This window comes from Talpa occidentalis, unplaced genomic scaffold (genome assembly GCF_014898055.3).
Source record: "Talpa occidentalis isolate TD23 unplaced genomic scaffold, MPIMG_talOcc4v2.1 talOcc4.12, whole genome shotgun sequence".
Taxonomy (NCBI): Eukaryota; Metazoa; Chordata; class Mammalia; order Eulipotyphla; family Talpidae; genus Talpa; species Talpa occidentalis.
Window position 1 is genome coordinate 81,080,801 of NW_023601212.1, and position 14,801 is coordinate 81,095,601.

Consider the following 14,801-nt stretch of genomic DNA (forward strand, 5'->3'; position numbering starts at 1 on the left):
CCTGCAAACCTGCCTGCTCTAAATGGGTTCTGCCATCCGCCGCATCAACACAAAACATATGAGACTTTAATGGGAAGGAACTTTAATACAACTAGGAAATACAGGAAAGGCAAAGAATCTAGTTTCTAAATCAAGCACCCAAAGTTACCCGTCCTCTCGTGGGTAAAACTCTATCCAAATGAGATTGGCCCAGAGCAAGGCCCCAAAGCCTGCCACAAGTCTAAAGCATCTTCCAGTGGGGACCCACAGGAAAGGATCAGAAACAAGCAGACAAGTCTAGAGGGAAAAGAGCAAAATCAACATCAAGACAAAAACCGTCATTGTCACCTCCTCACGGGTCTCTCGCCCACATCTGTATCACCCAGTCCACGACCAAAAGGCAAGTGCAGTTTCTTCATGTGTCTCTCAGCAACATGTGCCTCCTCCAGGTCTCCTTCTGGCTCTCCAATCTGCTTCCTTCCTTCCCCAGTCTCCTCTGCAGCTTCTTCTCTCCCTGCTCAGCTCCATCCTCCATTTGGGTGGGGCAGGAAACCTGGAACCTCCCCCTTTCCTGGGGACCACCCTGTTACAGTTCCATTAAAGACAAGTTTGAATTTAATTTATATAGTTTACTAGGAGGGGCTCTAGCCCTCAGTTGACCCAAGCTAAAAGTAGGCTGATGTTAAAGAAATGCAATGCAGGATTTAACTTCTTCCTTTCTGAAGTGGGCACTGCGGAGATAAAAAGGCTAGGTACCCATTGTTAATTACCTGGCTCCATGGCCATCAGTGGGTGTGAAAGGACTGGCTTGACCTTCGGGCAGCAAATTCCTGCTTAAGCCGCAGGCTGGTTTCCATTCACATTTTAAGTCTATGAAGGTGGCTTTGCTCCCTTGCCTGCTAGACTGCGGGTGGGGGAGGGCAACAGGAAACATTACAACAATCTATTTTCAAGTCAAAGACATAAATAGATGTCTTTGCAAAAGACGAATCATTTACATTAAGCTAAATAACAAATCTCTTCAAATTGAGTTGCCTTTATAGCTCCTTTTTCCCTGCCATTAGTTCAAACTCTTCACCATTTAACCTAGAATAGGTTTGTGGCATTGTTGTGACTAGTCTGGTGAGACTGGCAATATTTCCTTAAGCATCCTTTCTTAATTCTAGTTCTCCATCTGAAACAGGAGCGAGGAATTGCATCAGAAGCGCTAGTTCAGAATAGGGCATCAGTCTTAGGAGCACGATCCTGCTCAGGAGCCCGAGGTGGCATTTGCTGATACGACTGGAGTCATAACCCCTTAGGCCACCCTGCCCTGGACTGGTGTTCTCCTCATGCATGGCTGGGAGAGTGTGTCCCGCACCTAATGTGTGTCATGAGGAAAGGTTGAGTGAGGGAGTCTCCAAGGTGTGATCCAAGAGCAAGTCAGATGCAGGATAGATAAATGCTAGAGAACGTCAAATCCTGATGAGTCACTAAACTGGATCAATTTCTTTGGGGGGAATTGCTGGGCATTTGTGCCATGATTTTAAACCTTATGGATATGTTTCCCATGAGATAAGACTGCTAAGGTTAGTGTTAAGGCAAGACTTGGATCTTTTGTGGGACGTTAAAGATATTTGGAGTCCCAGTTCACTTCCTCCTCAACACCCCCTTCTACCTGCAGTTATGCAGCCTCTTCCTTATCTTTCTCTTTTGCATCTCTTTCCTGTTTGCCTCTTTTGCCTCTTATGGAAAGAAACTCCTGGACCCCATGTGTCCAGTCCCATGGACTGCTCCCTGAAGTGGGCCTCTAGCTCCTTCTTCTTGTGTAAAGGAAATCTTCCTAAATTCAAGACAGAGATGGTAGAAACTGGGGAGAAAGGAAATAGGAGGATAGGTTTTGGTGTCCAGAGAGAGGACTTGTGAATTGGGGTTTAGAGAGCAAGCCCAGAGTCCAAGGACCCCAGACTGGCTCTTTCTCGGTCCTTGTCTTTGGCAAGGAAATAATTCAGTGCCGAGATCAAAGTGACAGAAAAGCAAGAGATTTATTGATAGGCAAGAGGAAGGACAGGAAAACTCTCTAAGCAGAGAGGGGTCCCGAATGGGTAGCCTCTGAGGGGGCAAAAAGTAGGTGTTTATATGGGTATAGTGGGCAAAGAGAGGGGGTTCGGCCATTGGGTGTCACCGCATTGTATCTCTCTCGGTGACTGGCTGCGTTACCAAGGTCCACTGACTCCAAAGTGATATAGAGCAGCCCCGATATTGAACGGGCTCCTGGCTGTGGGTCCTCACCCACGCGCTTAAAAGGGACTTATGAATACTCCACTACAGGCACACACAAAAGGTTAATAAAAGGTTTATTTACAAGGAAAAAGGAAATAAGGAAAATGTACAACTCAGGGAGAAAATAGGGAAATAAAGTCTTTAATGCGTCCTACCCGATCCGACGACCTGGAAACCCAAAGTCACTCTCAGAGCTGGCCAGATGCTGTTAGCTGGTGGAGAGCCAAAATGGGGGACCCCCCCAAAGCCCACGTGTCTGCCTTTTATATCCACCTGGCTGCTTAACCCCACCCTCAGGTCCCAGCTACCTTCCCTTTGGTGGTGATGGGATTTAGAGTTCCCAGTGTCTTTGGCTTTGGCCTGGGGTGGGGGTGGAGTCCACAAAGCCTGTATGGAATTAGCTTTAGGACACCCTTTTCCCCCTAACAAAAGTTACCTGACCTCCCTTCTGGAACCAGCTGTAGTTCATTACTATTGTGCTATTATGTTGGTATTCTAAATATTTCATTTTTAATTGAGTTGGGGAGCACCTTCCTGGTCCACAATTATTCTCCACTCAGACTGATAAATGGACCTAGGGCTGGGGGGTGAGGGTGGGGGGTGAATTCCCGCTTCTAATCAGTTGTTTCTAGATCATGCTGATAAAATGAATTCAGGACACCTGGGCTTAAGGGGACCCCTCCTAGTTCCAACCCATTGTTTCTCAAACTTCCTCCTTCACTTGTAGGGTGTGGAGAGCCAGAGACTGGGAGTGGACTGGCTCAGAGGAACTCAGGAGGGTCCCTCTGGTGGCGGCAGCAGGAATACAGTCAGAAGGTAGTGGCTTGGAAACCAGTGGGACCAGGAGTCGGAGATACTATTTATGCTCTGTGGGATTTAGCAACTCTCACAGGCTTATGGTTTTAAACCAGAGATGGAGTATGCAGTTGTGCGTGGTGGTGGCCAGACAGCAGCTGTGTCAGAGCAGCATGAGACAGGGCAGGGAGGATTCCTGCCCGAGACTCACCAGGCCCAGGAGGACTATGGTAAATTGAAAATCCCTTCCCTTGAGAAAGATGAAAAGACACAAACTGCAACAGGGTGGTCCCCAGGAAAGGGGGAGGTTCCCTGCCCCACCCAAGGGAGGGTGGAGCTGAGCAGGAAGAGGAGAAGCTGCAGAAGAGACTAAGGAAGGAAGCAGGATGGAGCCAGGAGAACTGGAGGAGGCGCATGGAGCCTAGAGACAAGTAAAGAAACTGCGCTTGTCTTTTGGTCGTGGACTGGGTGACACAGATGTGGGTGAGACCTGTGGGGAGGTGACAATGGCAGCTTTTATCTTGATGTTGATTTTGCTCTTTTCCTTCCGGGCTTGTCCGGTTGTTTGTGACCCTTTTCTGTGGGTCCCCACTGGAAGATGCTTTAGACTTGTAGCAGGCTTTGGGGCCTTGCTCTGGGCCGATCCCATATGGATGGACTTTTACCCACGAGGGGACGGGTAACTTTGGGTGCTTCATTTAGAAACTAGACTCTTTGCCTTTCCTGTATTGTTTCCTAGTTTTATTAAAGATCCTTCCCATTACTCTCATGTGTTTTGTGTTGATGCGGCGGATGGCCGAACCCATTTAGAATAGGCAGGTTTGCGGGGTTTGGGCTGCCCCTCTCCCTGTCCTATAACAAAACCACTGATAGGTTCTTCTTTCTCTGCCCACAGATCTTGTACATCAGGGTTTTCTGGCCTGATGCTGTCACTCCTCTCCCAGAGCCCCGCCCTGACTACAAGTCCTCCAGTTCTCTCTCCCAGAAGCTCTCGGACCTGGCTGATCCTCTGTACTGGCCTCCAAACCCTAGAGACCGGAGAGACCTTTTGGCCCCCACCAGCCCCCTGACCTCCACCTACCACCTGAAGGGTCCTGCCCAGGCCAGCTATGCCCTGGGAGACTCCCTGGAGGCCATCCTGGTGGCCAGAGACCACCGGGGCAGACCCAAGACCCACAGCGGGCATCTGTTTCGGACACAGCTTCTGGGTCCAGACTTGAAGGCAGGGGTTGCTGGGAACGTTCGGGATCTGGAGAATGGCACCTACCTGCTGTCCTTCCCCCCTGCTCAGGGCTGGGAAGGCCCAGGTGCAAGTGCGGCTGATCCACTCCAGCGAGGCAGTTGCGGTTCTGCAGGGGATCTGGAGAGACCAATGGGCCACAGTTGATTTTATGGGCTATTTCAGGGGACCCTCAGGATATGAAGTAATTGTGACTTGCAATGTGACTCCCATGTTAACTGGGGAGGAAGCGTCCACCCGTCATTACAGAGATGAAGATTCAGGTGAGCTCTGGTTCTGTGCTCGACTCCCCACCCTGCCCTGCAACTCCCTGGTCAGACATTCAACTGGATGTTTCTGGAATGTGACCACACAGCAGGATGAGGCCCTGCTGGCAAGGTAAGAGGCCCAGCATCATCTGGGATGTCTACCCCAACCTCTGAATCCTGACCCCTGAATGACTCATTCATCTCTTAGTTCATTAAATACGTTTCCTGAGTACCTCAAGCTGCCAGTTCTCCTGCTAATGCTGACTAATGACGCATAAATTGGCATCCCTGCCCTCTACAAATTTTCAGTGAAGAGGCATGTGATTTTTTTAAACAGGTAGGAGTGTGATACGTATTTAACTGCAGTCTGCACTCAGTGCTTCAAGGACACAGAGAAAGGGCGCCCCATCTGGCCTGTGATGGTCATGGCAGGTGACACTTCAGTTGGAGCCTGAAGGTGAACTCAGGACCTCTGGCAAAACATAGGCGTCCACTCTTTTGAGGCCCCTGCAAAGAGATGTGACAATTAGAGAAGAGATACAACCCAGTGAGTGAGAGGGAGCAGAAACTGCAGTCCAGAAACCAAGCAAAATAAAGACCAAGAATTGTCCATCGTCTCCGGGGAGCAAGTCTTCCCGCAGTGGACAGAGGATAGGTTGAGGCAGCAGAGACAGTGAGAACAGACTGGCTCAGGTGAGCCCCCCGCCCTGTCCCTGAGATCCGGGCTGGGCTGAGGCAGGAGATACCCCAAGGGTGAGGGAGGCACTGTTTAAGATGTGGGCATCTGGTCTCCAGTAGGAAGGAAGTAGTGGGTGGAGGCAAAAACAGGGTCCCAGAAGGCAACTGAGTAGGGGGCAGAGTATAGGTGAAGTGACATCCACTCTAAGGAGGTGAGAAGGAACCATGGGGAGGGGGAGAGGCACTTAGGCAGAAGGGCTGGCAGTTGAAGTGGCTGCTGCTCTAGGGTCCTGTCAAAGAGGGTCCTGCCAAAGGGGACCCAAACAGCACAAATATTATCACTTTTTAATTTTTATTTATCTTTTGATTTTAACTTTTTAAAAGTAAATTTGGTTTATAACTTTTTTTAAAGATTTATTTATTTATACAAGCACTGGGTACAGTCAGAAGCACGGGAGGGTGAGAGAATTCACCAGAGCCAGAGTGGGGAGCAGAGCAGGCAGAAGGACCGAAGTACACTGCTGAGGGGAGCAGTGGGCGGCAGGAGAGGTCTGCGCGCCATGTGGGACCCTCGCGCAGTGGCCGGGGAGCAGCCGGGGATCGAACTGGTGCTGCAGAGGCTGCGGGCAGCCTCACAACCCAGTGCTCAACCGCTGCGCCACTGGGGAGGCCCTATAACATTTTATAAGTCTCAGTAATATGGATTATTTTTTTTTTTATTCCGCTTAGCAGAATTGCTTCCAGGTCCATCCACAAGGGGCACAGGAGGGAGCAGACCGGCCTGAAGACCTGAGCCAAGCATATGCCACAGTTGGACTCGCCACCCACATGTCAGCTCCCCACAGTTTCTAAGCAGCTCTTTATCTGAGGAGGAGTTCCCACTGTCCTACTTCAGAATTTAGCATCAGGAAACTCTGGTCTTCCCAGACCAATTTTTATGCTACCTTTGGTCAGAAAAGGAGACCCTTATATCCTTCTTGCATTGGTTGATTGGAAATACATCTAAGGTTCAACCAGGAGCCACCCCACGATGCTGTGGGGGGGTACAGTTCAGCAGTCTCAGGAGTGAGACTGCCTGCGTTCAAATCCCCATTTCACCTGGTACTATTTGTTACCTTTGATTTGTGTGATCTTTGGCAACCTCTCTGCACCTCCTTTTTCTTTTTTTTTTTTTTTTTAATAGAGGCATGCTTTATTTATTTGTTTGCTGGTTTGTTTGTTTGTTTTGTTTATACATGCACTGGGTACAGTCAGAAGCGCGGGAGGGTGAGAGAATTCACCAGAGCCAGAGTGGGGAGCAGAGCAGGCAGAAGGACCGAAGTACACTGCTGAGGGGAGCAGCGGGCGGCAGGAGAGGTCTGCACGCCATGTGGGACCCTCCTCCGGTGGCCGGGGAGCAGCCGGGGATCGAACCGGCACCGCAGAGGCCGCGGGCAGCTTCGCAACCCAGCGCTCAACCGCTGCGCCACCGGGGAGGCCCTGCACCTCCTTTTTCTCAGTTGTCAAGTACCTCCCTCATTACTTGTGGTGAGAAACAAATAAATATATGTACGGAAAGTGCTTAGGGCAGGGCGGCACATAGCTGGCTATGCAGCTCTCACCTCGTCTCGGGTGCTTGCTGCTGCTGAGCCCTCCATCCCTTCCTGCAAAAGTCACAAAAAGGTCTCCCTCCCACACTTTGCCCTGGTTCTCTGTGTCTCCTGACCAAGCCCAGGGTCCCCCTTCTGGCCCCTGTGCCAGGCCCCTACCTCTTTGCAACTGTGAGTTCCATGCTGTCATTCCAACAGCAGTCATCTGATCTGTTGGCCTTACCATACCTCAATTATACCAAAATCCTAGGTACATCTTAAAAACAATTCTGCTTTTTGTGCTGATGAAATCCACAAGTCAAAAAAAATTTTTTTTGAAGAACTTGGATCCCTGAACTCCAGCTTCCAGCCTGGTGTCCTAGGGGGTCTGACCTCAGACAGAAGCTCTTGACTTGGAGAACTTCTTTTCTTCTAAAAATCCCCATTTCTCTTCTGCCCAGGATTCCTTTCTATCTCACCCACTGCATGGGCTCCTATCTTGTGAATGGTTTCTTTTGAGGAATGTGACAGACAAGATCCTCCCTCAGGGTATTGCTCCAATCTGGGTGGCCAAGAAGAGCAACAGGAATCTGGGTAAGTGACAATGCAGACAAGGGGCACTTATTCCCTGCCCACAGTCTTAGCCTCTTCTGTACCCACTGATTGTTTCTCTTATAAACAATTGCTTACAGTTCTATCCCCTCAACACCCTTGTCGCCCTGGGCTCCTGGCCCCAAAGCCCTCTGGCTTCTACCACCAAGATGTGTGGCACTCACTGATCTGCTCCAGCCGCTCCTTCTCCACCAGCAGTGCCTTCGGTCAGTCTGCCTGTTCTGCTCCCCGCTCTGTCTCTGGTGAATCCTCTCACATTCCGTACCTCTGGCCTGTACCCTAGCTATTGTATAAATAAAAAATAAATCTTTAAAAAAAAATAAAGAAACTATTAGATTGGGGAAACTGACAATTTTGTAACTGTGGGAACCAGGAAATGAACTCAGAATGGAAGTCACTGGGGGGCCTGGCTGGATATAGGAGCAAGGGACAGGAGTGGGAGAAGATGATAGATTTTTATTTTATACCACTTGATACAGGGCTAAAGGGGTGAAGAAGGGGTTTCCAGGGATGAGGCACTTGAAGACATAAGTTTGGACTGTGATGTCAGAGTTTCAGACAGTTTTGATATTTATTCGTCCAAGGTGAAAAGTTAAAAGAGGTGAGCACATCATGCAGGGTGAATCCCACCTGAGTCTCCATCTTGCATACAGAGCCCACAACATCTGGTACATGGATTAAGGAATATGCTTTAGTGGGGAAAGGGGCAGCAGGAGAGCCAAGAATGAGGAAGGAAATGAACATCAGCACCCCATGGAGAGGTGTGTGGGACTTAGTGGGTAGCTCCGTGCTCTCATGGAGGGGAGCACCCCAGCCCACAACTCCCCCTTCTTACCTAGCTATGAGAGAAGTGCTTTGTGCCTTTGCACAAACTGCCTCTGTGTGGCTGCCATTTGTTTACAGAAATTATCAGACACACTAGCTTCTGCCACCTGCAGACCTTGAGGTCTGTGGGATGTTGTCTACCCTCCTACTTGAGAAATCAAAGCCCTGAATGTCTCAGGAGGGTTAGTCTGCGTGCAGTGGGACTGGGAAAAGGAGGCGCTCATTCGCTATTCCAGCTCATTCTCTATTTAGGCAACCTCATGTGACCTCTCAGAGTCCCATGCGGGCAATTATGCTCATGGGAAGGTGACCTGGTGAGTTTCCTAAGCAAGGGTTGTTTCTTAAGATGGGTAGAAACTCATGACAGAAGGTCAGGAAAGTTAGAGCTCTGTTAGCTGCTCTGATGCCTTTCCATGAAATAGAAACAGACGCTCTCTGCACCCACATGGCCCTGCAGCACACAGCACAGCAGGCAACTGGGCACTCTGCAAAGAAAGGAAGGGCCTTTTCCTGCAAGTGCATTAGTTTTCTACTAGCGCACACCGAGCAAGAAGACTGGATTTCAGGTGCCACTGGTCCATAGGGGTGCCAGGACATAAACTGGATCACCCGGAAGCTCTCACTTGGGGTGAGTGTTCATCCAGGTTGGGAGCCAATGGGTGAATCATAGTTGGAGCGCTCTGCCAGAAAGGAGACTAGAGATGTAAGATATTAAAGAATTAGGCATGGCAAGACAGCAGCCATTTTAAGGAATACACATTTTTGAAGGGCACAGTTGTGCCCTAGTTTTGTTTAGGGGCAGAAACCACAAAACAAGGGTAAACGAAACCTAGCTGGCACCATGAGAGCTATCCAGTCAGGGTGGACCCTGCCCCAGGTGTGAAAATTCCCCGCATCCTGTCAGCAAAGTACAAAAACGGCTGGTTGCTCTGGGAGGGGGTCCCTCTCTCAACCTGGTGAGACTGCTGTGTCAGTACTCCAGGCAGAGTTGGGCCCTAGCTTAAGCTAGCAATAAAGCCTTTTTGCTTTTGCATCTCTGGCTTCGTGTGGTTTTTGGGAACCTCTGACGGAGTAAAGGGGCCAATTCCTAAAAAAGAGAGGACACACTCCTCAGAAAGCAGATTTCCAAAGGAAAATCAAAAAGACAAAATACTCACGGGCCCAGCAAGGCTGAAAACAGAGTAGACCTTCATATTTGGCCAGCAGGAGGTCGCTGGTAATAACATAGGTGAGGGAAAGCAAAATCAGGTGATTGGGTCACGGGATACTCCTGTCCTTAGAGAAAAGTGATGTTAGATCTTCTGTATTTTTAAAGGAGGAAGTACAGTCCTGCACTGACCCCTAAGCCTCCTCTCTCGTCCTCCCCCCCAGCCCTGAAGCCAGTGGACCTGCACATCACCTATCAGACAGGGCCCCTGATGGCCGTGGAGCCCACGCGCAACATAGTGCTGCACTGGCACGCGCACGGCTGGCCCCTGCGCTCCCTCCGCACGCCCGTGGCCTCCCTGCACTCCGTGGTCCGGGAGCTGGGGGGCCTGGCCGGGGGTCCCCACACCGTGGTGGTGCTGGGCCTGGGCGCCCACTTCACCACCTTCCCTCCAACCATCTTTGCGCGACGACTGGCCGGGATCCGGGCGGCCGTGGCCGCCCTGCTGGCCCGGGAGCCCCTCACGCTCGTGGTCATCAAGCTGGCCAACACCGGCTACAAGTCTGTGTACGGCAGTGACTGGTTCACCCTGCAGCTGAACCGCCTCCTCCGAGCTGCCTTTGCTGACCTGCGAGTGGCCTTTGTGGACGCCTGGGAAATGACCTCCAGTCTGGCCCTGCCCGACGACATCCACCCAGGGAGACTCATTGTCAGCAACGAGGTGAACTTCCTGCTCTCCTTCCTCTGCCCCGCTGAGCGCCCCTGCGGGTCCTGGGGTCCTGTGGGTGGAGAAACCGGTGCGATGCTCAGGCCTGGAAATGCTTTCTCTCAGTTGACCCTTTTCTTACCTCTCTCGAGTGCACAGGTCATAAAATCAACCAGCAAGAATTGGGATGTGGGTGGTGACGGGACAGAAGCCTGGGAGTGGTGCAGGACATCTTGAGAGACTGAGTTCCCACTGAAAAAGCGGTGCTAGGGCATGAGGGCAGGGACACTTCTATAACGTCCATGCATGTGATGATTGTCATTTTACGTGTTGGCATCTCCATATAGAGGCGCAACAAGTCTTGGAAGTTATAACAGAGGGGTTCTGTTTCAGACGATCAGACCCCTCTCTCTCCCCCATGGAGAACCCAACTATATATAGACTTTCATGGACTAATTTGTAAAATAACATATTTCTCCCAGTTGTAAAAAGGAATACATCCTTCTTTTCAGAGAAATTATACTGAGACAAAATACATTTTCTTTGCAAATGCCTACCAAGTAATCATAAAATGGATTCATTAGACCACAATTTAGCCAATAAAAAGAAAAAATACAAACAACATCCTCTGATTATAATACAATAAAATTAGGAATTAATTACAAACTAGAAAAATTACGATTGTCACAGACATTGTAGAACTGAGTTTTGGCTCCAAGAGAAATTCAAAGCCAAAATTACATGGCTTGCCAAATGGGACATAGTACATGTACCCGCTGTGCTGTATGTATGAAGCAGAGATTGAAGGGATTATCATAGCCTAAAATACTTATTTTAATAAATAAGAATGAACATAATTAAGCATGAACTACATATGTAGATAAGAAACAACAAAATGAAACCTAAGGAATACAAAAAGAAGAAATGAACTAAAATAAAATGAGCGACTACAAGTGGGTACAAGGAACTAACCTTCTTGGGGCCATGGAAATATCTTAAAATTGGATGACAGCAGTGCTTCCATGATTCTGTAACTTCACAGAAACTGAACTGCAACTTAAAATATTATTTATGGCATATTAATTATACCTCGCTAAACTTGTTTTTAAAAAGATAAAGTAGAGAAAATGAATCTTAGAAAACAAAAATCTATAAAATTAATGAACATTTAATTTGGGGGTGTCTGTGTGTCAACTGAGACAAAATGAATCCTATGGAGGAAAACAGGGGTCCTGAAAACTAAGGGATAGAAGTGGTAGTGACACCATTCATGATGGCACCTAAATAAATGATCCATCTATAAAATGTTGGCTTCCCATCTCTGTAATTCTAAGCTCTCAGGTTTAGCGGTCTTACCATGCAAAGGAGGGACACTTCTGGGAAGAATTTTTCTAAGAGGAAGTACAATGATTTTCCCATTAAATTGGGACAAAAGAGTGCAATTTGCATGGTTCCATTTATATGAAGTTCAAGAACAGACAAAATTAGGGCTTCCCTGGTGGCACAAGGGGTTAAGTCTCAGCACTATGAAGCTATCTGTGGCACCAGTTCAATCCTTGGTCAGGGAGCTGACCTACATGGTGTGGCAGACCTCTCCTATCTCTCCTGCTACTCCCCTCAGCAGTGTATTTTCAGGAGATCTTCCTGTTCTACTTCCTATTCTATTTTCTGTTCTACTGTGTCTCTGGTGAATCCTCTCAGCTTCCCGCACCTCTGGTCTACACCTCAGCTCTTGTATGTATAAATTAATAAATAAATCTTTTTTTAAAAAAAAGAACAGACAAAATTAATACATGCCAATACAAGTCAGGAAGGTAATAACCTCAGGCAGGTGGGCGTTGAAAGGGAAAGAGGACAAAGGAACAGTCCCGAACAGTCTGAGAGGATGGAGATGCTCTATAGCTCGATCTGGATGTAGGTTAAAAGGGATGTGTGCATAGTTAATTTACCAGTTTAGGTGATTGATCTGGGCCCATGAAGGCTCATGAGATGGAGGTGGGGGATACAAAAGTTCTGTTTCTTCATGTGTGGTTGCAAGTGATTTGTGCACAGATCTTGATATACAAAGTTCGCAGAAGCTAATGCCAGTGATAAAGAATTTATTGCAGTTCACGAGAGAACTGCAGGGACACAGGGGAAGCACCAGATCTGATCAGGAGACAGGAGCAGTCTCAAGGGGAAAGATAGTCTGTGCTGAAGTTGCAGTGAAGAAAGCAAGGCATGGTAAGCAGTTTAGGACTGGTTAATTTGAATAACTCCAGCAGACTTTGGGGCACAAGGGCTGTCCTTATCTGGTACCTGGGCCTGGGATCATTTTATGATCCCAGGGAAATAAATCCCAGGCCTGGGAAATATTGACTTAGTGTGTGAGAATGAGATAATGGAGGTGGCTGGGGATATGAACTTGTAATTGGTTGGAGGTTTTGTAACATGTCTTTTTTGCACCCACAAGAACTAGACCACAAAGGAGATGTAAACAGCTTTGGCTGAGTCATTTTGTCTATTTTCCCCCCAAAGCCTGATCTTTCTACTGTAGCCCAACCAACAACTTTCTAGTCCTAAGACTTGAAAAGGACACTTCCTCCACTACACTATCTCTACAGACCTGCTCTGCTCTTCACCTTGGCCTATATATGGTGACTTCCCTTTCCTCTCAATTCTGCTGAGAAAGAGTTAAAGGTTCTTTGAAGGGAAGTTCACTTGGAAGGGATAGGAGGGAACAAGAACAATGAAAACCCAAAGCACAACCCAGGATGAAACACCAGCTCATCCAGCCACACCGGAAGTCATTCCAGAGCTCCTTCCCACGTGTCCTGGACTAAACTACTCAAACTTTTCACTGAAATTAACTCAAATTGTTATGTGGAGGGCCTCCCCTGATGGCGTAACGGTTGAGAGCTGGGCTGCGAGGCTGCCTGCAGCCTCTGCAGCGCCGGTTCGATCCCCGGCTGCTCCCCGGCCACCGGAGGAGGGTCCCACATGGCGCGCAGACCTCTACTGCATGCCCGCTGCCCCCTCAGCAGTGTGTTTCGTCAGTCTACCTGTTCTGTTCCCTTCTCTGGCTCTGGTGAATTCTCTCACCCTCCTGCGCTTCTGACTGTACCCAGTGCTTATATAAATAAAAAATAAATCTTTAAAAAAGATTGTTATCTGGAGCCAATTCTGGTGGGATTTTTCAGTCTCTCCCTCAAGGAGGTTTTTAGTCTTCTCTCTGGGTGTAAGCCCAGGGAATGAGGACAATATTGACCCCTTCCCTTTTATGCTAACTTCTCAGGAACAGCCCAAGGATCCTTCATGAACTTCTAATAGGGAGCCACTTTGTCGTGTGTTAAAAACTGACAATAAATTCAAAAAAGCCCAGAAAGATTAAAACAATGTACCCTGCAGGATATTGCTTCCCAAACTTTACATTTGCATACAAATCACCTGTAGATCTCATTAAACAGAAGTAAATTCCAGGTCAGTAGTTCTGAACTGGGGCCAGAGAGGCCACATTTCTAAGAAACTCTCAGACTCCACAAATGGTGCTGGTCCATGGGCTCTGGGAAGACACACACACACAGACACACACACACACACACACACGCACAAGCACACACACACGCACAAGCACACACACACGCACACACACAGTTTTGTTTTGTTTTTTTCTTTTTCTCCCTCTCCCTCTCATCAGCGAAAGCCATCTTCGCCTAAGGCTGAGACTCATGAATACATGCTCAGCTTTTCAAAGTGGATGTTTACTAAAACCAAAATTAAAAAAAAAAGAAGAAAAGGAAGAATTTATGTGTCAGTCATAACTTATCTAAAATTTGAATTTAGTAAAATGCCCATAAAACAACATTATTTCATGAGTTTTACTTCTAAATTTGCCTATCAACCTGATGACCTCTGGGGCCCCCCACAGGCAGGGGGAGTGCTGGCACCAACTGTTAAATTTGGATGACTAGTGTGAGCACGGAAGGCGGCTGACAGGTGAGGAGGTCTCAGTTGCACCAATGAAACGTGTGGAGATGACAGAGCAGATGGGAGGCTTTGAGTCCACTGTTGGGGCATGCAACTGCCTTCTTTGAGCCTCAGTCTTCTCAGCTGTGCAATGGAGAAATAACAGTACCTCCTTTAGAGAGTCTGCATGAGGACAGGATGAGGTAACAGATAACACCCCCACTGCAGGAAAGTGACATGAATCATCTTCACTGACATCCACCTTTAAGGCTCTCCAAACTTTCCTGACATTCAGAAAGCACTGACTGCCCTATACACTTGTGGGGGTGGGGAGAGCCCTTTGCTAACTCTAAGAATTGGCTGGCCATCACTCCTGATGTTCTCTTGATGCCAGAGAACCAAGAATACAGAAACCGAGAAAATACAGTTAGAATGCTTTCATTTCTTTGTCTTGCCTCACTGCATGGACTAGAATCTCCAGCACAATGGCCAGAGGTAGAGAGACTGAAGTCTGTCTTACTCCTGATCTTGGGGGAAAAGCTGGAGCAGGGTGAGGTGCCATTGAAGGGCAAGGGACTGGAGCAGCGGTGGGCCTAGACAATAAGGAAGGGAGAATGGAAGCTCGGGAGAACTTGAGAAAAGTCTAAGGCGGTTGTTCTGGAAATCTGTCTTTAGGTCATCACCTCTCTCTGCTCTACTCCTGATCACAATGCTTCTGTCCCCTGGCCCCTCGCAAGCCACTGGGCAAAAGGGTGGCATTTAGGCTCTGCCCAGCTTTGAATCACACAACCTCAGA

General features: G+C 48.3%; 1 protein-coding gene across 1 annotated transcript; it reads left to right on the plus strand.

Annotated features, from left to right (window-relative positions):
• The first annotated feature begins 3,154 nt into the window (after positions 1-3,154).
• LOC119242337 (NXPE family member 3-like) lies at positions 3,155-13,756 on the plus strand. Its single transcript, XM_037508059.1, is given in 5 exon segments — positions 3,155-3,169; positions 3,932-4,315; positions 4,317-4,656; positions 9,579-10,151; positions 13,737-13,756. Coding segments are annotated over 5 exon segments (1,332 nt in total).
• The last annotated feature ends 1,045 nt before the right edge of the window (positions 13,757-14,801 follow it).